Genomic DNA, 24,324 nt, shown 5'->3' with positions numbered 1-24,324 from the left:
ACAAGACAAACTCAGAATTGCGAAAAAATGTCAGAACTGTGAGAATACATCGGAATTGTAATAAAAGAGGCAGAATTGCAAAAAACAAACTCAGAAAATGTCAGAATGGTGAAAAAACATCAGTATCAGAAAAAAGTTAATTGCGAGGTATGAACTAAGAATTATGAAATATGAACTTGGAATAACAAGACAAACTCAGAATTGTGAAAAAATGTCAGAACTGTGAGAATACATCAGAATTGCAATAAATAAACTCAGAAAATGTCAGAATGGTGAAAAAACATCAGTTTCTGGAAAAAAAAGTCAATTGCGAGGTATGAACTAAGAATTATGAAATATGAACTTGGAATAACAAGACAAACTCAGAATTGCGAAAAAATGTCAGAACTGTGAGAATACATCAGAATTGCAATAAATAAACTCAGAAAATGACAGAATGGTGAAAAAATTTGATTGGAAGCGGCGTGAAGAAGGCGTTGAGAGCATCTGAGAGCGTCAAAAGGTTGGACATTCCTAACTTTATGCAAATCTCGAGCGCAAAACGCTGGCGACAACCAATCGGTGCGAGAAGTTGAACTTGGAATAACAAGACAAACTCAGAATTGCGAAAAAATGTCAGAACCGTGAGAATACATCAGAATTGCAATAAATAAGGCAGAATTGCAAGAAATAAACTCAGAAAATGTCAGAATGGTGAAAAAACATCAGTATCAGAAAAAAAGTCAATTGCGAGGTATGAACTAAGAATTATGAAATATGAACTTGGAATTACAAGACAAACTCAGAATTGCAAAAAAATGTCAGAACTGTGAGAATACATCAGAATTGCAATAAATAAGGCAGAATTGCAAGAAATAAACTCAGAAAATTTCAGAATGGTGAAAAACTTAAACATCAGTATCAGAAAAAAGTCAATTGCGAGGTATGAACTAAGAATTATGAAATATGAACTTGGAATAACAAGACAAACTCAGAATTGCGAGAAAATGTCAGAACTGTGAGAATACATCAGAATTGCAATAAATAAGGCAGAATTGCAAGAAATAAACTCAGAAAATTTCAGAATGGTGAAAAAACATCAGTATCAGAAAAAAGTCAATTGCGAGGTATGAACTAAGAATTATGAAATATGAACTTGGAATAACAAGACAAACTCAGAATTGCGAAAAAATGTCAGAACCGTGAGAATACATCAGAATTGCAATAAATAAGGCAGAATTGCAAGAAATAAACTCAGAAAATGTCAGAATGTTGAAAAAACATCAGTATCAGAAAAAAAGTCAATTGCGAGGTATGAACTAAGAATTATGAAATATGAACTTGGAATAACAAGACAAATTCAGAATTGCGAAAAAATGTCAGACCTGTGAGAATACATCAGAATTGCAATAAATAAGGCAGAATTGCAAGAAATAAACTCAGAAAATGTCAGAATGGTGAAAAAACATTAGTATCAGAAAAAAAGTCAATTGCGAGGTATGAACAAAGAATTATGAAATATGAACTTGGAATAACAAGACAAACTCAGAATTGCGAAAAAATGTCAGAACTGTGAGAATACATCAGAATTGTAATAAAAGAGGCAGAATTGCAAAAAACAAACTCAGAAAATGTCAGAATGGTGAAAAAACATCAGTATCAGAAAAAAAAAAGTCAATTGCGAGGTATGAACTAAGAATTATGAAATATGAACTTGGAATAACAAGACAAACTCAGAATTGCGAAAAAATGTCAGAACCGTGAGAATACATCAGAATTGTAATAAAAGAGGCAGAATTGCAAAAAACAAACTCAGAAAATGTCAGAATGGTGAAAAAACATCAGTATCAGAAAAAAAAAAAGTCAATTGCGAGGTATGAACTAAGAATTATGAAATATGAACTTGGAATAACAAGACAAACTCAGAATTGCAAAAAAATGTCAGAACCGTGAGAATACATCAGAATTGTAATAAAAGAGGCAGAATTGCAAAAAACAAACTCAGAAAATGTCAGAATGGTGAAAAAACATCAGTATCAGAAAAAAAAAAGTCAATTGCGAGGTATGAACTAAGAATTATGAAATATGAACTTGGAATAACAAGACAAACTCAGAATTGCGAAAAAATGTCAGAACCGTGAGAATACATCAGAATTGCAATAAATAAGGCAGAATTGCAAGAAATAAACTCAGAAAATGTCAGAATGGTGAAAAAACATCAGTATCAGAAAAAAAGTCAATTGCGAGGTATGAACTAAGAATTATGAAATATGAACTTGGAATTACAAGACAAACTCAGAATTGCAAAAAAATGTCAGAACTGTGAGAATACATCAGAATTGCAATAAATAAGGCAGAATTGCAAGAAATAAACTCAGAAAATTTCAGAATGGTGAAAAACTTAAACATCAGTATCAGAAAAAAGTCAATTGCGAGGTATGAACTAAGAATTATGAAATATGAACTTGGAATAACAAGACAAACTCAGAATTGCGAGAAAATGTCAGAACTGTGAGAATACATCAGAATTGCAATAAATAAGGCAGAATTGCAAGAAATAAACTCAGAAAATTTCAGAATGGTGAAAAAACATCAGTATCAGAAAAAAGTCAATTGCGAGGTATGAACTAAGAATTATGAAATATGAACTTGGAATAACAAGACAAACTCAGAATTGCGAAAAAATGTCAGAACCGTGAGAATACATCAGAATTGTAATAAAAGAGGCAGAATTGCAAAAAACAAACTCAGAAAATGTCAGAATGGTGAAAAAACATCAGTATCAGAAAAAAAAAAGTCAATTGCGAGGTATGAACTAAGAATTATGAAATATGAACTTGGAATAACAAGACAAACTCAGAATTGCAAAAAAATGTCAGACCTGTGAGAATACATCAGAATTGCAATAAATAAGGCAGAATTGCAAGAAATAAACTCAGAAAATGTCAGAATGTTGAAAAAACATCAGTATCAGAAAAAAAGTCAATTGCGAGGTATGAACTAAGAATTATGAAATATGAACTTGGAATAACAAGACAAATTCAGAATTGCGAAAAAATGTCAGACCTGTGAGAATACATCAGAATTGCAATAAATAAGGCAGAATTGCAAGAAATAAACTCAGAAAATGTCAGAATGGTGAAAAAACATTAGTATCAGAAAAAAAGTCAATTGCGAGGTATGAACAAAGAATTATGAAATATGAACTTGGAATAACAAGACAAACTCAGAATTTGCGAAAAAATGTCAGAACTGTGAGAATACATCAGAATTGCAATAAATAAGGCAGAATTGCAAGAAATAAACTCAGAAAATGTCAGAATGGTGAAAAAACATCAGTATCAGAAAAAAAGTCAATTGCGAGGTATGAACTAAGAATTATGAAATATGAACTTGGAATAACAAGACAAACTCAGAATTGCGAAAAAATGTCAGAACCGTAAGAATACATCAGAATTGCAATAAATAAGTCAGAATTGCAAGAAATAAACTCAGAATTGTGACAAAATTGTCAGAATTGCAAGAAAAAACGTAAATTGAGAGGTATGAACTAAGAATTAAGAAATATCAACTTAGTATTGCGAGACAGAATCGCAAAAAAGTCAGAATTGCAAGAAATAAACTCAATCGTGAGAAAAAGTCAGAATTGTGAGAAAAAAAATTGCCAGGTACAAACTAAAAATTATGATATGAACTCAGAATTACAAGATATGAAATCAGAACTGTGAGAAAATGTTAGAATTACGAGAAAAAAAATCAGAATTACAAGAAAAATTCAGAATTGCGAGATACAGTAAAAAGTCAATTGCAAGGTGTAAACTACAAATTGTGAGTTATGAAGTAGGAATTGTGAGAAAAATGTCAGAATTGCATGAAAAAGTCAATTGCGAGGTATTAACTAAGAATTATGATATAAACTCAGAATTTCATGAAAAAAACCCTCAAAATTGCAAGAAAAAAGTAAGAATTGTGAGGATTTGCAGAAATGAGATAAAAAAAAAATTGTCAGAAACAAGCTTCCAGAATGAGGCAAATGGAAACAATAATATCGTACCAACAGGTATGACGTTAATGGTGCGTGTGAACTGGAGCGTGCGTCCGTTCATCTGATATGAAACCACACACGTGTAGAGACCCTTGAACGGCCCCATCATCCTGTAGATCACCACATCATCTCCTTTCTGCTCTCGGTCTCCTACAAACTGACCAGACCTGCATAACTACAGAAAAACAGACGTCAACCTTCAAGCTGAACTGCATGATCCATATTTCTTAAATCACTTCACACTCTCTAGAAGGGAGTTGACGTGGTAAAATAAATACAAAAAATAGAGTGCCTTGCAAAAGTATTCATGATTTAATTACATCTAAATCAGTGTTTCTCAACGCAGGCATTCGGAGAACATCGGGGGGCGCTGAAAGCTAAAATTTTGAAAAGGGGCGGCTGAGATGTTCTTGGGGGGGCGTTTGGTTATGACGAGTTTAAACTGAAATGTATGAGCTGAAACTGGTCTTCCACATCCCAACTCCGTTTGTACACTGAATGCATCAAGGTGCACTTTCTATATCTATTTGTCAAGTTATCTGTAGCATAAGCGAGCGTTTTCAATTCATTTATGTGGAAGTTGAGCGTAAACGATCGCGTGGTGCATTTTGGGATTGGAAGCGGCGTGAAGAAAGCGTTGAGAGCATCTGAGAGCGTCAAAAGGTTGGACATTCCTCAACTTTATGCAAATCTCGAGCGCAAAACGCTGGGCGACAACCAATCGGTGTGAGAAGTTGGCAAGGAAAGACTGTGACGCGTGTTTCCGAAACTGGTGGATTACTGAGCTGAAATCACATATTATTGAAAAAGTCACACAAAAGTAAATGCACTTTGCATGTTGTTATTATACGCTACAGTTTCGTTTGCGAACCACCGTTAAAAGAAGACAATGGAACGTAAATAGAGTGTGAACATTGTTTTTCAGAGGTGTGCTCAGCCCTAAATTAGACACTCCCCAAAGCAGTCGCGTTGTAGCGTTGCCAGCGGCACTGAGCGCAAATTTGACGCTATATAGTGGAAACGCACCGTTACTGTGTGTTCACACTGGCACGTAGCGAGCGGGGCGAAGCGAGCGTTTTCAATTCATTTATGTGGAAGTTGAGCGTAAACGGTCGCATGGTGCATTTTGGGATTTGAAGCGGCGTGAAGAAAGCGTTGAGAGCATCTGAGAGCGTCAAAAGGTTGGACATTCCTCAACTTTATGCAAATCTCGAGCGCAAAACGCTGGGCGACAACCAATCGCTGTGAGAAGTAGGCAAGGCAAGATTATGACGCGTGTTTCCAAAACTGGTGGATTACTGAGCTGAAATCACATAACATTGAAAAAGTCACGCAAAAGTAAATGCACTTTGCATGTTGTTATTATATGCTACAGTTTCGTTTGCGAACCGCCGTTAAAAGAAGACAATGGAACGTAAATAGAGTGTGAACATTGTTTTTCAGAGGTGTGCTCAGCCCTAAATTAGACACTCCCCAAAGCAGTCGCGTTGTAACGTTGCCAGCGGCACTGAGCGCAGATTTGACGCTATATAGTGGAAACGCACCGTTACTGTGTGTTCACACTGGCACGTAGCGAGCGGGGCGAAGCGAGCGTTTTCAATTCATTTATGTGGAAGTTGAGCGTAAACGGTCGCATGGTGCATTTTGGGATTTGAAGCGGTGTGAAGAAAGCGTTGAGAGCATCTGAGAGCGTCAAAAGGTTGGACATTCCTCAACTTTATGCAAATCTCGAGCGCAAAACGCTGGGCGACAACCAATCGGTGTGAGAAGTAGGCAAGGCAAGATTATGACGCGTGTTTCCGAAACTGGTGGATTACTGAGCTGAAATCACATAACATTGAAAAAGTCACGCAAAAGTAAATGCACTTTGCATGTTGTTATTATACGCTACAGTTTCGTTTGCGAACCGCCGTTAAAAGAAGACAATGGAACGTAAATAGAGTGTGAACATTGTTTTTCAGAGGTGTGCTCAGCCCTAAATTAGACACTCCCCAAAGCAGTCACGTTGTAACGTTGCCAGCGGCACTGAGCGCAGATTTGACGCTATATAGTGGAAACGCACCGTTACTGTGTGTTCACACTGGCACGTAGCGAGCGGGGCGAAGCGAGCGTTTTCAATTCATTTATGTGGAAGTTGAGCGTAAACGGTCGCGTGGTGCATTTTGGGATTTGAAGCGGCGTGAAGAAAGCGTTGAGAGCATCTGAGAGCGTCAAAAGGTTGGACATTCCTCAACTTTATGCAAATCTCGAGCGCAAAACGCTGGGCGACAACCAATCGGTGTGAGAAGTAGGCAAGGCAAGATTATGACGCGTGTTTCCGAAACTGGTGGATTACTGAGCTGAAATCACATAACATTGAAAAAGTCACGCAAAAGTAAATGCACTTTGCATGTTGTTATTATACGCTACAGTTTAGTTTACGAACCGCCGTTAAAAGAAGACAATGGAACGTAAATAGGGTGTGAACATTGTTTTTCAGAGGCATGCTCAGCCCTACATTTGACACACCCCAAAGCAGTGCATTGTAGCGTTGCCAGCGGCACTGAGTGCAAATTTAACTCTGTAGTGTGAACGCACCGTCAGGGTTACGGCGGTTTCACACTGCACGGCGTAAGCAGGACGTAAGCAGCGCGTATTTTTTCCGGCGCCCATGTTAACAGATTAGAGCATTCACACCGCACGCGGCAGCGCATAGCAGAAGCGTCAGTGCCGCGATCGTTTCGGCGTCGAGTCTATTTTTGCTGCGCCGCTTACGCTGGATTAAAGCCAGTTCATTGATCTTCACCAAAATTGACCTGATTAAAGGAACACTCCCCTTTTTTTGGAAATAGGCTCATTCTCCAACTCCCCCCGATTTAATAAGTTGATTTTTACCGTTTTTAAATCCATTCAGCCATTCTCCTGTTCTGGCGATATCACCTTTAGCATAGCTTAGCATAGATCATTGAATCCTATCAGACCAATAGCATCACGTTCAAAAATGACCAACGAGTTTCCATATTTGTTGTATTTAAAACTTGACTCTTCTGTAGTTATATCGTGTACTAAGACCGGTGGAAATGCAAAGCTGCGAGTTTCTAGGCCGATAAGATTAGGAACTACACTTCCATTCCGGCGTAATAGTCAAGGAAGTTTGCTGCCGTAATATGGCCGAAGCAGGCGGAGTAATATCAGAAATGAGTTCCCAGCTAGTTTAGCATTTGCACATGTGCTGCGTGGTATTACTGCTCCTGCTTCAGCCATATTATGTTGCAGACTTATATAAAATTTATATAATACCTATTTATAAAATACATGTCAGTGAAAACTCTGGAAATCTTTTCTTTGTACTGTTGTCAATTAAAAAAAAGTTAAATAGAATATAGAATAAATAGAATATAGAAATAGAACTTTTAGTGTTGTACTTTAGTTTTCTTTAAGTTATATGCATAGGCAAACTTTGAAATATTCTCAAAATATTTGAGATGTGTAAAATATTTTGCATGTGTAAATGTGGTATTAAAAACCATGTCCACTGTGTCAGAAAAAAGGGGAATTCAATATATTTTTAAAAAACAAGGTATTTTCTAGCCTGGCTAACGCCAAACCACGTCATGACATCGTCAGGATTCGTGGTCTGGGAACCACATGTTCATTTTCTCGTATTTGAGGCATGGTTTACGAATGCCCAGAGCCGTTTATTGGGGGCTACGAATGTCTATCAAATGCACCTGTGCGTAGCTCATAGCCAATCGTTTCAATTATACCGGACGACGTACGTAGAGCGACAGAAATTCGCCAAGGAAGACGAAGAGTTTTGACTGAGGACAAAGTTATGCTTCATAAATTATTTGTCAATCGTAATTCAACGCTGACTTTTTAGCATGCATTTGACCGAATTGTCTGCTTTTGTCTTTATTTCCGATTACATAAGTCTCTTATACTTTATACTTATACGTTTATAATGGCTTACATTGTTCATTAAAACTGACATTTAACAAAAAAGGCAGAGTTGTGCTTGTCATGTTTCATTTTATTATACATAGAGTATTATACACAGTGCACATATAGCTTAAATCACGTATAAACATGTTTTATTATTTTTAAAATGAGTACGAAAAGAGAGTTGTGGCTTATATTTTGAAGAAAACAAAGAGGCAGTGGTGTTTGATATCACTTCCTTTTATTGTAATTATTGTTTTGAAACGCGTTGCATGAACCACATTTTTGTCACTATTAATATGTTTAACGTTAAATGAAATGGAAAAGAGGCAATGCTGTTTGATATAAAATATTTCGTTTCACTGTAATGTTGTACATTCCCTGAACTACATTTTTGCAGCTATTAATATGTTTAAATGAAAACTAAAAGAGGCAGAGGTGGTTGATATCATATTTCGTCTTATTGTAAATACATACAGTGAAGATAACCAGAGTAGAAAAGGCGAGCTGACTGACGTTATTAAGTAGACTGCTGTTCCATTTGCAGAATTGCAGGACTTGCATCCTCACGTCCTCGGGAGTTCGTACTCCCAAGTCAGACTTCCAAGTCCGAACTACGAAGGACGCAAGTCCGAACTTTGCGTAACGTTACTTGGTATTGAGAAACGGTCTTGTGTGTAACTATCTAAGGCTGCATCGAAAGATAACTTCGCGTCTGCTGCCATGCTGGATCCATATTTATAAACAAACTGCTTCGGTGAGCAGTGTTGCCAGATCGGGTTGACGATTTCCAGCCCAAAAGCTCACCAAAACCCGCCCACTTCAACAAAAAAAAGCCCAAATTTTAACTGCCAAAATAATGAGAATTTTATTGCCAGGTCAAGGTTGATAAGGACCATTTTTATCTCTTTAAAAAAAGAATAATGACAAAATAAAATAAAGATAAATCAATTTCACAGGTCTATGGATCAAAACAGTCCGAAAATATGCATAAAATGTCTTCTTCTCAAAGTGGAAATTAACCGATGACTTTAACCCTTAGAAAAACACATGCATCATTTTCAATGTCCACAGTAAAAATATGCTAATTTCTGTGCAAAAAGTGCACAATAAAGTGATGAGAAACAAATGTAATGTAGCTGGCATTTATGTCATGCACACACCCACGTTTTCTTATTTCAGTTACAATTATATTTAGAAGTCTTCTATTCATCTCTCACCACGTGTAATCCACTTAGACTTTTTATCATGTAACTTATATTTAGGCCACTTTGCCATCGCAATTACTTAAAATCAATAAATGAATAAGCTGCATATTCAAAATCTTGCCCGTTATAGGGCCAAAACCCCGTCACTCACAAGTCATCACATCTCACTAACATTAAAGACGTAAATTGATTGACAGGTCTCTGTTAAACTAAACCAGTAAGGGTTGCGTTAAGCAAAAATGAGTTGATGACTGCACTACACATTATATTACTGTGATACTTTGAGCTCGAAGGTATTAAAATAACAATGACTAATGATAAAAGCGAAGAAAAAAGCAGCTGATTGGGCAGCCCAAATTTTGTCTACCCGCCCAATGCGTTATTCTCCGGTCCAAGCCGATCAAAAGAAGCCCAATTGGGCGGAAACCCGCCCAATCTGGCAACACTGTCGGTGAGTCGCATAGAAGGCGTCATCGTCTTGCTGCTCCCTCCCCGTTCTGTGATTGGTTCCCTATCTGAGGTGAAAATTTGGTCCATGGTTTCCAGGCTGCCTAGCAGCGTGAATAAAATCGTGCTGCACGCAAGGCAGCATGGGGAAACCCAGGCTAGGTATTTTCTAAAACTAAGGGATAAATATTATTTTTCACTAAAAGCTAATTGAAAATATCCTTACATATCACAGCAGTAAAAAAAGGGTGTTCAAGAGTTCCAGGAATGGAAGAACAAACTAAAATCACTTATGTAAAAATGTCCTTTTGAATATGTTCTAAACAGGAATTTTTATAGTCTTTTTAAATTTGGTTTACTTGCTTACAAACTCTGTAAATGAATGTTATTTCACTTATTTTAAAATAATTTACTGTAAAAAAAGTACATCACTGTTTTTTTAATCAGTTCAATGCATCCTTGAATTAAACCAATTTCTTAAAAATCGTAATGACCCCAAACATTTGAATTATTATAAATATAATAGCATTCCTTGTTATAAACACATAATGATAAGAATAATCAACTTTAATATTCAGTAAGGACATTTAGACTATGTTTATTTGATGGGGGGCGATGAGGGACCTGGATAATGGGTAGGGGGGCACTGGCCCAAAAAAGGTTGAGAACCACTGATTTAAATAATATGCATTTTAATTAAATTAATTACCTGCATGATTTGATTACATCTTAGCATCCAAATATTATATAGTTTTATAACCTATTTCTAACATGATGGAATTACTTGATTTAACTACATCTTAACATCCAAATAATATGCATTTAAATTTAATTATTTTTATTTTATTGTATTTAATTTTAATTTATAACCTATTCCTAACATGGCAGCATTACTTGCATGATTTGATTACATCTTAACATCCAAATAATATGCATTTTAATTGATTTTATTTTACTTGACTTATTTTATAACCTATTCTTAACATGATGGAATTACTTGCATGATTTGATTACATCTTAACATCAAAATAATATTGAATTTAATTCTTTTATTTTTGAATTTTCTAACCTATTCCCAACATGATGGAATTACTTGCATGTTTTGATTACATCTTAACTACCAAATTATTTTATTTTATAACCTATTCCTAAAATGATGGAATTACTTGTATGATTTGATTACGTTTTAACATCCAAAATAATATGTAATTTAATTTAAATTTATTTAAAAAATGATGGCATTACTTGCAAATTGCCACAATGCTGGATTAAATGTGCCCGCAACTGTTATTCCTACAAGCAACAGCTTCCTTTTACATACTGCACCAAAAATGTGGTTAAAACACTGACATTTGACTATAAATGACCTTTAACCAGCTGCACAAGAAATATAGATTTCTAGTTTGATCAGGGCACAATGCATTTGAAGCTGAATGCACACACCTGCAGTGCTGCCTTTATTTATTTTTCACTCAGACAGCTATTTTAAGTCATACGAGTTATAATTACTATTTCCAATTAAATCCTAAAATCTCAAAACAACATTTTGCAAAACAGCACTAAAATCTGGCATGAAATGTATCGTAAATATTGTTTCTTATTCTAAAATAAGATTTAAAAACAGCCAATGTGCATGATGTACAGTACAGAGTGAAGACTGTATGGAAGTTTCACATAAACGCCAGGTCAAACTTTGCTGATTGCTAATTGGCTTATTTATTTGGAAGGCGGGGCTTATTTTGCTATACTGTAGTTGCCATATATGGCAATCCATGCCATTCTAATAGCAGTGGCTCATCTTAAGTATATATAGGTAATTTAGTCTTTTTGAAGAGCACTAGCATTGATAATAGACCTTTCTTCATACGCAGTATCGCTACAGGTCGTTTCTTGCATTGTTACGACTCTTTAAACAGACAAATTGCCCGTGCTAATTTGCATTTTGATAGTTTTGCCCACATACAACCTTCAAACTGAATAATGCTGATTGTTTGAGTTCACGTCTTCTCAGTTCATTAGCCGTGTGACTCCGGAGATTAAGAAATGCATTTTCTGCATGACGGTCGGATGAGTTTTCTGTATCATATTCAATTATGATAGTCTCAGATGTTTATTCTCACACACACAAACAGAGAGAGCGAGACTCACGTGGTACCAGCTGACGGTGTGTGTGCTGTTGGGCAGCGTGAGTGTGTTCAGGTCTGGACAGGAGAGGGTTCGTTCGCTCTGGAACGCTACAGTCAGGTTCAGGTGAGGTTGAGCGCTCCTGTCACACTCGCCGTTCTTCTGAATGACCTCCAGCTCCACACCGATCTTCACACACGACGAAATGTTGCTGCCACACACACAAAACAGCATGAAATCACCTGCACGACTGGTTTAGATCTATATAATATATCCTATTTATATCCTAATCTAATCTGATTCGGTTGATTTGGCTCCATGTTTATATTTAGATCCAAATAATTTACAATACAATACAATATGTGACCCTGGACCACAAAACCAGTCATAAGGTTAAATTTTACAAAACTGAGATATATACATCATATGAAAGCTCAATAAATAAGCTTTCTATTGATGTATAGTTTGTTAGGATAGGACAATATTTGAATATTTTGAAAATCTGGAATCTAATGGTGCAAAAAAATCAAAATACTGAGAAAATCACCTTTAAAGTTGTCCAAATTAAGTTCTTAACAATGCATATTACTAATCAAAAATTACATTTTGATAGGTTTACAGTAGGAATTTTACAAAAAAAATCTTAATGTAACATGATCTTTACTTAATTTCCTAATGATTTTTGGCATAAAAGAAAAATCAATAATTTTGACCCATACAATGTATTTTTGGCTATTGCTACAAATATACCCCAGCGACTTAAGACTGGTTTTGTGGTCCAGGGTCACATATAATATAATAGTGTTGTCACAAAACTGGAATTTCTAACTTCGATGCGATACCTTTAAAATAGTATCAATATTCGAAACTATTTTCAATACCACAGAGAAAAAAACTGCCACAACATTAAGGAGGTAAATTTCCCTTTTTAATGTAAAGATAAATATCGTCTAGAACATGGCAAAGAGGTATATGCATATGTACACTGCTACAGCCCTGTTCAGCTTCTTGGCTTCATTTGATTTCATGTGTGGGGTTGCTTCTCATCCAAGGGAGTGGGCTCACTCACAATTTTGCCCAAAAACACAGCCATGAATAAAGAATGGTACCAAAACACCCTCCAACAGCAACTTCTTCCAACAATCAAACAACAGTTTGGTGAAGAGTGCATTTTCCAGCACAATGGAGCACCGTGCCATAAGGCAAAAGTGATAACTAATGCCGAGAACACACTACACGATTTTCATGCCGATTATGAATGGAATTTGGTCTTGATCACAGATCGTGCCTAGTCGGGCATAGTCTGTTCCAGTCGGGCTCAGTCGCTGTTTATAGTCGTCACAAAAAATCGCATAGTGTGTGGTGTCTAAAGATAATAATCTTAGAATTCAAGAGCCAGTCGTTTTCACTAAGATTTTTTTAAACATGTTTAATATTTGCGACTGACACCAGCGATTTTATGCAGCTATGCGGTGGAGATGCGTTCACTGTCAAACATAATTCTGCATTAATTAGGTAATTTTGTCCAAAAAAATGTTCTTGATTACAAGAAAAATACAGATTGGTCTTGATGTGATTTATTTCGCCTTTCTTTTCATTCATAACTTAAGGCTACACAGATTTAAATAGTTTCGTTTTCAAAAGGGGAGCGCATAACACTTTTTGAATTTCATGGTTTGTATAGCCTAGTCTGCGAGGGGTTCGGAGTACAATTTTTGTCCACATTGTTTTCACACTTGTCTAGTAGTACAAATATGTGGCTTTGTTTCATATTTACAGTGTATACGTTTTTCGTTATTTACCTCAAAAGAAAGGTAATGAAATGTGACAACATGCCCCGTAGGTGGGGTACATTATAACACGACCATATGACAGCTTAAAATGCTATCTGATCGAATGAAAAACATTTACACAACAAACTAAAATATTTTGTCAATAAAATGCATGCATTCACTTTTTCAAATAAAGTAATGACGTTTAAAAAAAATAATAATAAAAAGAATCCAATTTTGGAGTTTGACAATGAACACATTGCCACATGGTTAGAACGGCCCTGATCGCAACACACAGCTGTACAGTAGTTCAAAACAATGTGGACACACATTGTCCACACACAGCTCGCAAAGAACACGACACACATAAACAACACACATAAACGAGCCAAAATGCTTTACATTTCTCAATAAAATCCATGAAAGTCAATAGTGTAAATTGCATCGAATATCATAGTTTAATAACACAGTGTTACAAAGTTCTCTGCGCCACTGGAATATAATACAGGTTACTGTCTTGCTGGTTTGAGAACCATTAATAAACTTTCTAAACTGATAAACAACAGATTGGAGAATAAAATATAATAGCCTATTTGTCTCATTTTAAATGAATACCAAAAGCTGAAAGGAAAAAATTATTTCAGCCAGAAATGTACTTTTACTATGGTAAACAAAATATTCTGCGATATCTTCAAAAGGCTTTTGCATTTTGGCGCACTTTTTTCTCTGCATAGTGTTGCTACGCCAACTAGTAAATACTGAAAATTTGGTTATGCTTGCATGTGTGGAAATATTTAAACCACGCGTTACAACTAACCCCGCGTTCGTTTGTGCCCCGCGCTCTGATTCTCAGTGATTCTCCTATTTTAAAGATGATCAAGAATGATTTTATTTCGATCTGCAGTGTAAGAAAAGTCAAGAAAAAAGATTAGCCTATTGCCCTAAATATATATAAACTACAGGCTTAATCCTATTTTTTTCTTAACTTTTAACTTCTTCTAAAACAATATTAAATCAACTTTAAAGGCTAGGTTAACGAATTTTCTTCATAATAAATATACAAACAAAACGAATAGCTTACACTTCAAAACGAAGTTTTTATATATAATTTCATAAATCACGAATATGACGAAGTACAATTATTCTATATAAATTAATTGTATAGCTATAACAGTTGTATCAAATGGATAAGAAAATTATAGTGCCTTGAATTTATTAAGTAGGCTAATGTTTAATTTCGTTCGTTTCATTCTCTGTAAATGTAAAGAAAAAAATACCATTTTACCTGGAACCAATTCGTTTCTAATCCCTGATTTTAGACAAGCATGCATGATATCATTTATATATTATTGCTTGAATAAACCTTTTAAAAGTAGTGCTAGAAATGTTATAATTAAGGAAATTAAACAGACCTAGGCATTTGAAAAGACATATTATAATAAAAATGCGTTACAACGTTTCAATAGGTAAAACGGGTGTCAAATAAAGTACCGCGGTGTTGTATTTTGGTGCGGCTGAGGGAGCGCGGGTAGATGCTGCAATTGGAGTAGCCTACACTGTATTTTTTTTTTAATTGTTTTGGGTTTGGCAGAATTTGTCCAGTCGTGACTCACCAATCGTTAAGTGTGTTGTGGAGTGGAGTGACTCAGTCATTAGGTTTGTGCTCCTTTCCGATTGTCAAAGACTAAAATCGGTTCCAGTCGGTGGAAACAATCGTTAAGTGTGTTCAGGTCAGTCTTAGAATGCTTCTGCTAGTCGTGTAGTGTGTCCCCAGCATAAGTGGCTCTGGGACCAAAACGTTGACATTTTGGGTCCATGGCCTGGAAACTCCTCAGATCTTAAGGGCCAACACTGCAAATACTGACTCTTTGCATAAATGTCATGTAATTGTCGATAAAAGCCTTTGAAACGTATGAAGTAGGGGTGGGCGATTTGGTAAAAATATCATATCACGATTTTTTCAAGAAATATCACGATTCACGATTTTTATCACGATTCTTTGTCATGTTGGTTTTACTCTAAGTTGTCTGAGTAGTACAGCCAAATAAATTTTTCTATTTTAAAACCAAAACCTTACAAGGTAACAAAATATAAAATAAAAAGAATGGCAGATATTTAAGCCAAAGTGGGCGAAGACAAAAAAATCTTTGTCATTATTTTCTGTTTTTAAAAAATAAGAACAAAGATAAGCTACATGTTACAAATACACATACTATACAAATAAAACAAACAGTGCTTTAATTTTCAGGTACAGTCCATGTATTTATCAGTAGCATTCAAGAAATTTAATTAACAAATATAAAAATAAAACACTATATACATTATATACATAAATTATACATAGAAGCAACATTTAAAGCAACTGTATTGAAGTTCTTCAGTCAAGAGCAGTGAGCGATTTTCCTTTGTGTTTTGTTTTATTAGTGTATCATCACCCAAAAATGACAATTCTGTCATCATTTACTCACTCTCGCATTTTTTTTAAGCATAAAACATGCTGAACATAAAACTTATTTTGAATAATTTGGGTAACCAAACAGTTGCTGGGTCCCCAGTTACTTCCATATATTTTATTTATTTATTTTACGTCAGTTGGGACCAGCTACTGTTACCCACATTCTTCAAAATATCTTCTTTTGTGTTAAGCACAAGAAAAAAATTAATAGAGATTTAGGACATGTGAGTGACAACATTTTTGGGTGTACTGTCCCTTTAATGACAATCGACAGCATGTTAAGCTCTGCCGCAGAGCTGCACGCATCTATACAGGCGCATCTGTTTTTCTCTTAACTGTTTACTTTCACTTTAGACAACCGACTGTGTTTATATGTAATCCTTGCGTGTTTTTGACAGTATAAGCAAATTAAACGCCAAAGATAGCTCAGTTTAGTAATCAGGTGCTGTCTGACAGGCTTTTAGCGCACGTGCTTCAGGTTTACGCGCTCATGAAGCGCATGCCAGAACAGCGCGCGGACCAAATGGCGTTATTTTACCGGCAAGACTTTGAAGCACATTCAAATAATGTACTTTTGTGATCGCGAATATGAATAAGTGCAGTGTCCCGTGAGTGAATGTACAGTATATTAAGACGGAGGCACACTGTAGCACGATACTACGATATTTATTCAAAAGCAGATCGTGGAGACATTTTAATCGTCCACGATCAAAAATCGTCATATCGCACACCCCTAGTATGAAGTGCTTGTAATTATATTTCAGTACATCACAGAAACAACTGAAACAAAGATCTAAAAGCAGTTGAGCAGCAAACTTTGTGAAAACTAATATTTGTGTCATTCTCAAAACTTTTGGCCACGACTGTACATTCTAAAGCAGAACATGATGCCTTCTCTCCATAAACTAGACCAGTTTTCCAACATAATGATCCCAAACACACCACCAAGATGACAACTGCCTTGCTGAGGAAGCTGAAGGTGATGGGGTGGCCAAGTATGTCTCCAGACCTGAACCCTATTAAGCACCTGCGGGGCATCCTCAAGCGTAAACAGGAAACAGCTCCATATGTCTAACGTCAAGCAGCTCCGTGATTATAGAGGAGTGGAAGAGGATCCCAGCATCAACCAGTGCAGCTCTGGTCAATTCCATGCCCAGGATGATTGAGGCAGTGCCAGATAACAATGGTGCTAACACAATATATTGACACTTAGGGTGTACTCAATTTTGTTGTCAGCTATTTTGGCAATAATGGCTGTATGTTGAGTGATTTTCAGAAGACAGTAAATCTATACTGCTATACAAGCTGCACATTGACTACTCTAAAATATATCCAAGTTTCATTTCTATAGTATTGTCCCTTGAGAAGATATACTAAAATGGTTGCTGAAATGTGAGGGGTGTACTCACTTTTGTAAGATACTTTATCACTGCTGCTTTTGAAGGTTACAAGTACAATGGCACTGAAAACTGATTTTATAAATATATATTAGGGGTTGCAGGAATTAGTGATCATGATGTACTACCAGTTTTGATTACATGTGTCTGTGCACATGTCTAGTATGTATAGTGTGTTTACCGGAGCATGCAGGTGTAGATTCCGGCGTCCTGCGCCGTGGCCGGTTGTATCCACAGGTACTCGCGGTCTTTGTGCAGTGTGTGTAATTTGAGGTTGATGGGCTGCTCCAGATCGTGTGTGTTTGTGTGTCGGTACCACAGCAGAGACAGACTGCTGTTCTGAGTCTGACTGTAGCTGTAGAGCGTGGGATGAGAGAAGAGCGGACAGTAGAGATACGCCACCTCGCCGTCATACACCCGCACCGAACCCTCGCTCCGCACGCCCCAGTCGTAACACTGAACGTCTGAAACACACAAATAACACAAACATCCTCACAAACACACCTGATTTAGTTTCACTTAGTATAGAATATCAAGTTAAACTCAATTAAATTAGGCATGCAAAAGTTTTTTTTACATATTTTAGTTGCAGTTTATTTTATTTTATTTAGACAACTATATTAAAACTGTTGGCAGTTAACTGAAATGTAAGTAATACAATTATATAAAAAAAATACAATATATAAATATAGCTGGGGCCAAGCATTCATAAGGGAAAATGAGGAACTAAGGATGGAATTGAACCCCAGACCAACTGCAACAATGAGTAAAAGGAAGCTATTTTAAGATGATTTCAGTTGAAATGACAGAAAAATAATGTAGAACGCCAACTGATATGATTTAATGCTTATAACGTTTGACCAACAGGTGGCGCTGTTATCAAATCGATGTGGTAAGTTAAGTGTGAGGTGACAAAAGTACACACAAAGTTTGGTGTCATTATGTCAAAGTTTTCCAAAGATAAAGCCTCAGAGTCATTTTCACATCAAGCCTAAAATTTATAGAGGCGCTGTACGAAAACGGTTTAATCTATCAACATGAAATCCATAACGTTTTGTCAGCACAGTCTGAAGATGATCTGATTCAATTTTGGTGAAAATCTGACAAACCGTCTAGGACGAGTTCGAAAAAGTAGGTTTTACAAACAATTAATTATAGAAAAAAAACTAAACCTTACGATTTTTTAAATTTGGTGTTCATTCGACTCGGCATGAGCGAAGGATTAAGAGAAAATTGGAATTTTGATTTTATGCCTTACGGTTCAAAAATTATTAGCAAAAAGAAAGTGAAACTTTGGACAAGTGGTGGCGCTAGAGAGTTTGAGTTAGGGAATCCAAATTGGCTATGGTGACATTTCAGACTGTCCTCTATCAGTGTGCCAAATTATACAACTTTCCCGCAAGCGGTTCTATGGGCTGCCATAGACCTTCGGTGATTGGCCCCTAATTATGTAAAAAAACTGATTTAAAAAATTACAAAAGCACATTAGAAATTTACTAACACAAACAAAAAGTTAATGAATAAAAATAAATAATAATAAAAATCTAAAAATAATAAAAATATATAATATAATAAATGAAAAATAAAAAACCTGAAATGTTTACTTGCTGATGTCAGAACTAAAATATTACAATTACTAAATCTGACATAAAAAAGAAACCTATAAAATGATAAATGTGCAACAAAATCACTAAAACTAAAATTTAAATAAAAACTGAAAACAAAAAATAAAAGCTAAAATTACTAAAACTGAAATATAAGTCAAATAAAGCTACATAAAAATATTAAAACAACAATATAAATAATATAAAAAATAAAAGTAAAAATTTAAATAAAAAAACTACAAAAAATAAATAAAAGCTGATGAATAAATAAAAATGACAAAATATTAAATTATATAATAAATAAACGAAAAATAAAAAACCTGTTTGTTTAATTGCAGATTTCAGAACTAAAATACTATAATCAGTAAAACTAGCATTATAAATGTGTAACAAAATAACTAAAAATAAAATAAAAATAACTCGAACAAAAACTGAAAACAATAAATAAAAGCTTAGAAGCAATAATATAAACATTATTATAATGAAATGACAAACTTACACTACAAAAACTACAAAATTATTCTCCAAAAAGGGAAATATAATAACATAAGCCATTTCAAAACACAAACTACAATTTAAAACATATTAATAATAAAATAAATAAATAAATCAAAATGAATAAGAAAACAATAAAAATATATAATAAAATAAATGAAAAATCAAAAACCTTAAATGTTTGATTGCAGATGTCAAAACTAAAATACTAAAATTACTAAAAAGGAAATTAAAAATAAATGAAACCTATATAGAAATATTCAAGAAAAAACAAACAAATTCAAATATACACGTGTAACAAAATCACTAAAACTAAAATAAAAATGACTACAATAAAAAAATAAAATGACAAACACTACAAACTTACTAAAACTAAAAATTTAATAAAAAAAAATGAAAATATAAAAATAAAAGCCACACAAACACCCTCAGAAACATACCTTTGTAATCTCATACAGCTTTATAAATTCAGCTTTAATCACACAAATAAATTACATTTTAAAATATGTTCACATAGACAAGTGTTATTTTAAATTGTAATAATATTTCACTATTTTTTCTGTATTTATTTTACTGTAATTATTCCAAACTTTTGACTGATAATGTACTTCACCGAAATGAACTAATAACTCATTATTACATCACCTGAGCTATGAAAGCGACACATCTGAGCAATTAAATTTCCTCCGCATGGGCTCAAACACACACTTATACACTCAAACCCTTGCACACACACACACACACACACACACACACATTATTGCATGCGAATCAATATAAGGTAATTGAGCTATCAAATTTATGACATGAACATGGTGTAAAAGTTAAAACCTTAAAAAGGCCGAATCAATTACAGCTTAAAACTCACACATCAGCAACTAATGCATCAATATGAAATTAATACCTAGGCATGCTCTTTTTTCGCTCTCTCTCTCTCTCTTACACGCTCACCATGCAAGAGAATTATTATAATGAAAGATAAGGTGATTTGTTTAAATGCTGAACCTGCTAAACGTCAAAAAGTCTATTTAAATAAATTACCATCCCTAATCAATATGATACAGCATAACATGCACTTAAACAAAACTTAGATGAAAATTATAAATGCTAACTTGGCAATCAGTGTTTAGTATCACTGAGATAATATAGGCTTTACATTTTATATTTCATTTTAGTTTTAGTCAAAGCTTTAATAAATTTGTTGAGTGTTTTCATCAGTTTTAGTTAACAGTTGGCAATTAACTGAAATATAAGTAACAAAATTACTAAAACTGAAATTTAAAAATATATTTTTATATTATTAATAATTTGCATAATTATATATATTTCTTTTTAATTTTAGTTTTAGTAATTGTAGTATAATTACTGAAAATAAAGAAATAAATTAATAAGATAAATACATTTTTCATAAATAATTAAATAGTAAATTATAAAATATAAAAATGTCAATAAAAAATTATATAATATAAATAATTAGTGTAATATATATATATGTGTGTGTGTGTGTGTGTGTGTGTGTGTGTGTGTGTGTGTATATATATATATTAGGGCCGGGACTTTAACGCGTTAATTTAGATTAATTAATTGCACAAAAATAACGCGTTAAAATTTTTTAACGCATTTTAATCGCACTAAGTTTTGCACCGCGGAACGTTTCTCACTGGATGAGATTCGGTGGACCGATTATACTGGAGCACAAACTAGCGTTCAGACAAGCCAAAGACGTCCGTCTTAAATAGTATTGTATGTCCCAAATCGTAGTATGTTTAAAAAGTATTCCAAAGATTCCCGGATGGTCTACTACTTAACGATCAATGCACACTCTTAACTGTTAATATTGCCCGCAACACACTGCGCCGTGAACGAGGATTCGATTAGAACTACAAACACGCATAAAAAGTGTTAAAAAACTACAAACATGGAGGATATACGCGACCAACGGACAGGTAGAGAAAGGGGTTTGAGTGATAAATAATCAGTGTGTAACCTGATAAAAACTATTTTTTAAATGTTATCCGCATTATATTCCATGTGCAGCAACTTTTATAATGATAGGTTTGGTCATTAACGTTTAAATGCATAATTAAGCAAACACAAGAGCAGAGTTCTCGGAATGAAAGACTCGTTAAAGAACGTGCCTCTTGCTACACTTAATGGCAATATTGTACTGGTCTGGTGGACTTGGTTGAACAAAAATAAGCAATATTTTGTTGCTTAAGCTTATGTATTGAGTCATTATTCAATGGTATACTAAAAATCCATGTAAAATTCTTAATTCTCACTGTTCTCAGGTCAAATATTTACATGCGATTAAAATGCGATTAATTTCGATTAATTAATTACAAAGCCTCTAATTAATTAGATTAAATTTTTTAATCGAGTCCCGGCCCTAATATATATATATTAAAATGTAAAATATAATAATAATAACATGAAGAAATAAAATAGATTAGAATTTTAAAAAATCAGTTTACATGCTGATATCAGAACTAAAATACTAAAATTACTAGAAATACTAAAATACTAAAAACTAAAACAAACTAATAAAATGACAAATGTTTAACAAAAATCACTATAACTAACATTAAAATGAAAAAAAGCTAAAAATATTTTAGCTAAAATATAGGTCAAGACTATATAAAATAATAACATAAAAATAAAAATGAACACTACAAAATTCCTAAAACTACATTTAAAATAAATTAAAATACAAAAAATAAAAATATATAAATAAAAGCCATTGAAAACATAAAAATTAAAGCCTTTTTAAAACATTTAAAATGTCAAAAAGTCTATTTAAAGTTTAAAAGCCAAGTTTAAAATTTAATAATAATTAGGGCTGGGACACGATTAATCGCGATTAATCGCATCCAAAATAAAAGTTTATGTTAACATACTAAATGTGTGTTTACTGTGTGTATATATAATGTATGTATAAATACACACACAAACATGTATATTAAAGAAAACTGAAAATAAAAATTAAATTTAAATAAATAAAATATTTATAATTCTATATATAATCTAAATTAAATACAAATATAACTATCCACACATATAAGTATTTTTTAAAGGCTTTACATGTATGTGTGTGTATTTATATATACATAATAAATATACACAGTAAACACACATTTAGTATGTTAACATAAACTTTTATTTTGGATGCGATTAATCGCGATTAATCGTGTCCCAGCCCTAATAATAATACAATTTAAAGTTTAAAATTTAATAATAACAAAATAAAGAAATAAATTAATAAGATAAATATTTTTTTTATAAATAATTAAATAATATAGTAAATAATAAAATATAATATGTGACCCTGGACCTCAAAACCAGTCATAAGGTTAAATTTTACAAAACTGAGATGTATACATCATATGAAAGCTCAATAAATCAGCTTTCTATTGATATATGGTTTGTTAGGATAGGACAATATTTGGCTGAGATACATCTATTTGAAAATCTGGAATCTGAGAGTGCAAAAAAATCAAAATACTGAGAAAATCACCTTTAAAGTTGTCCAAATGAAGTTCTTAACAATGCATATTACTAATCAAAAATTACATTTTGATATATTTATTGTAGGAATTTTACAAAAAATCCTCATGGAACATGATCTTTACTTAATTTCCTAAAGATTTTTAGAAAAATAAAAGAAAAAAAAAGAAAAATCTATAATTTTGACCCATACAATGTATGTTTGGCTATTGCTACAAATATACCCCACCGACTTAAGACTGGTTTTGTGGTCCAGGGTCACATATATAAAATATATAAATAAACACACACACACACACTCCATGCAAACGCAATTTCTGTAAAATAATGAAAGATAAGGCAATCTGTATGAGTGTAAACGCTGATTCTGCTAATGTCAAAAAGTCCATTTAAATAAATTACCATCCCTAATCAAAGCGACACTGCATAAACCACAAACAAACACATGCACACACACAGATTCACATTGGTACCCCTCACACACACACACACACACACACATATAGATGGGCAGGTGATGTCAGGATGTGTCTGTGGGCCGACAGAGGGGGAGGACCAGCGGCGTGTGTGTAATTGGTCTGTCACTTTGCGACTGGGAGGGGATTAGTCTTCCTATTAAGAGTGTCTTAGTACAAGCGCTCACACGCCCCACACGCCATTACAAATGACCCTCCTCTGAAACAATCCATTTCCTGTCCCGCAGCGGGAAGCGTTTTTAATTAACCCCTGCTTCTAGAGGTGCAACCGGCCTGTAATCCCGTGACCGCACTAATATTATGACATGCAACGGCACATGCGATACAGCTGCTGGACGAAGCCTGAAAACAGCTGCTGTTGCATTATTGTATCAATATAAGGCCTCTGCGTTATTTGCTTACTGCTGAAACTCACTCCAATGGGTTCTGCATCATTAGACGTGATGTTAAGGTGCTCTGAAAGCACCAAGCCGGTGTCTTTAGGAGGCGCTTTCATACATCACACCGTCTGTCAAGTCATCGTCTCGCTGGGAAGAGCCTTCGGTTTGAGACGCAGACTATAAAACACCACTGGCTCGGGAGGAAACATCACTTTCTGTGCATCATTATTCAATGATTTCAGAAAGTGTCGTTTTTAGACGTTAAACCCTATTTTGAAAGATTGTTTACAAGTCTTGTCTGGTTTTGAATGTTTAATGTTGTGTTTTTAATATAAACTTTACAATATAAATATTAAATAAAAATCCTTGCCAACTAACTGAAATTTTATTTTAAATACTAAAATGACTAAATCTCAAATAAATAAATAAATAAATAAATATTTTATTTTATTTTATAAAAAAAAAAACTATTTAAAAATTTTGAAAATTAAAAAAAAAGAAAACGCAAAAAACTTTT

At 34.1% G+C, this 24,324-nt stretch overlaps 1 protein-coding gene across 1 annotated transcript in view; it reads right to left on the bottom strand.

The window, feature by feature from the left end:
• The window catches only part of LOC141285241 (interleukin-1 receptor accessory protein-like), a 42,226-nt gene extending 18,303 nt beyond the window's left edge, over positions 1–23,923 (bottom strand). Inside the window, exons 1-4 of the mRNA XM_073818281.1 lie at positions 23,830–23,923; positions 17,530–17,812; positions 11,749–11,935; positions 4,034–4,199 (exon numbers count right to left, since the gene is read on the bottom strand). Of these exons, the coding sequence (XP_073674382.1) occupies positions 4,034–4,199; positions 11,749–11,935; positions 17,530–17,812; positions 23,830–23,923 (730 nt within the window). The remainder of the gene's footprint in view (positions 1–4,033; positions 4,200–11,748; positions 11,936–17,529; positions 17,813–23,829) is intronic.
• Positions 23,924–24,324: the final 401 nt, after the last annotated feature.

This window comes from Garra rufa, chromosome 14 (genome assembly GCF_049309525.1).
Source record: "Garra rufa chromosome 14, GarRuf1.0, whole genome shotgun sequence".
Lineage (NCBI taxonomy): Eukaryota > Metazoa > Chordata > Actinopteri > Cypriniformes > Cyprinidae > Garra > Garra rufa.
Note: the sequence above shows the minus strand (reverse complement) of the source record. Positions and strands in the feature narration are given on the sequence as shown.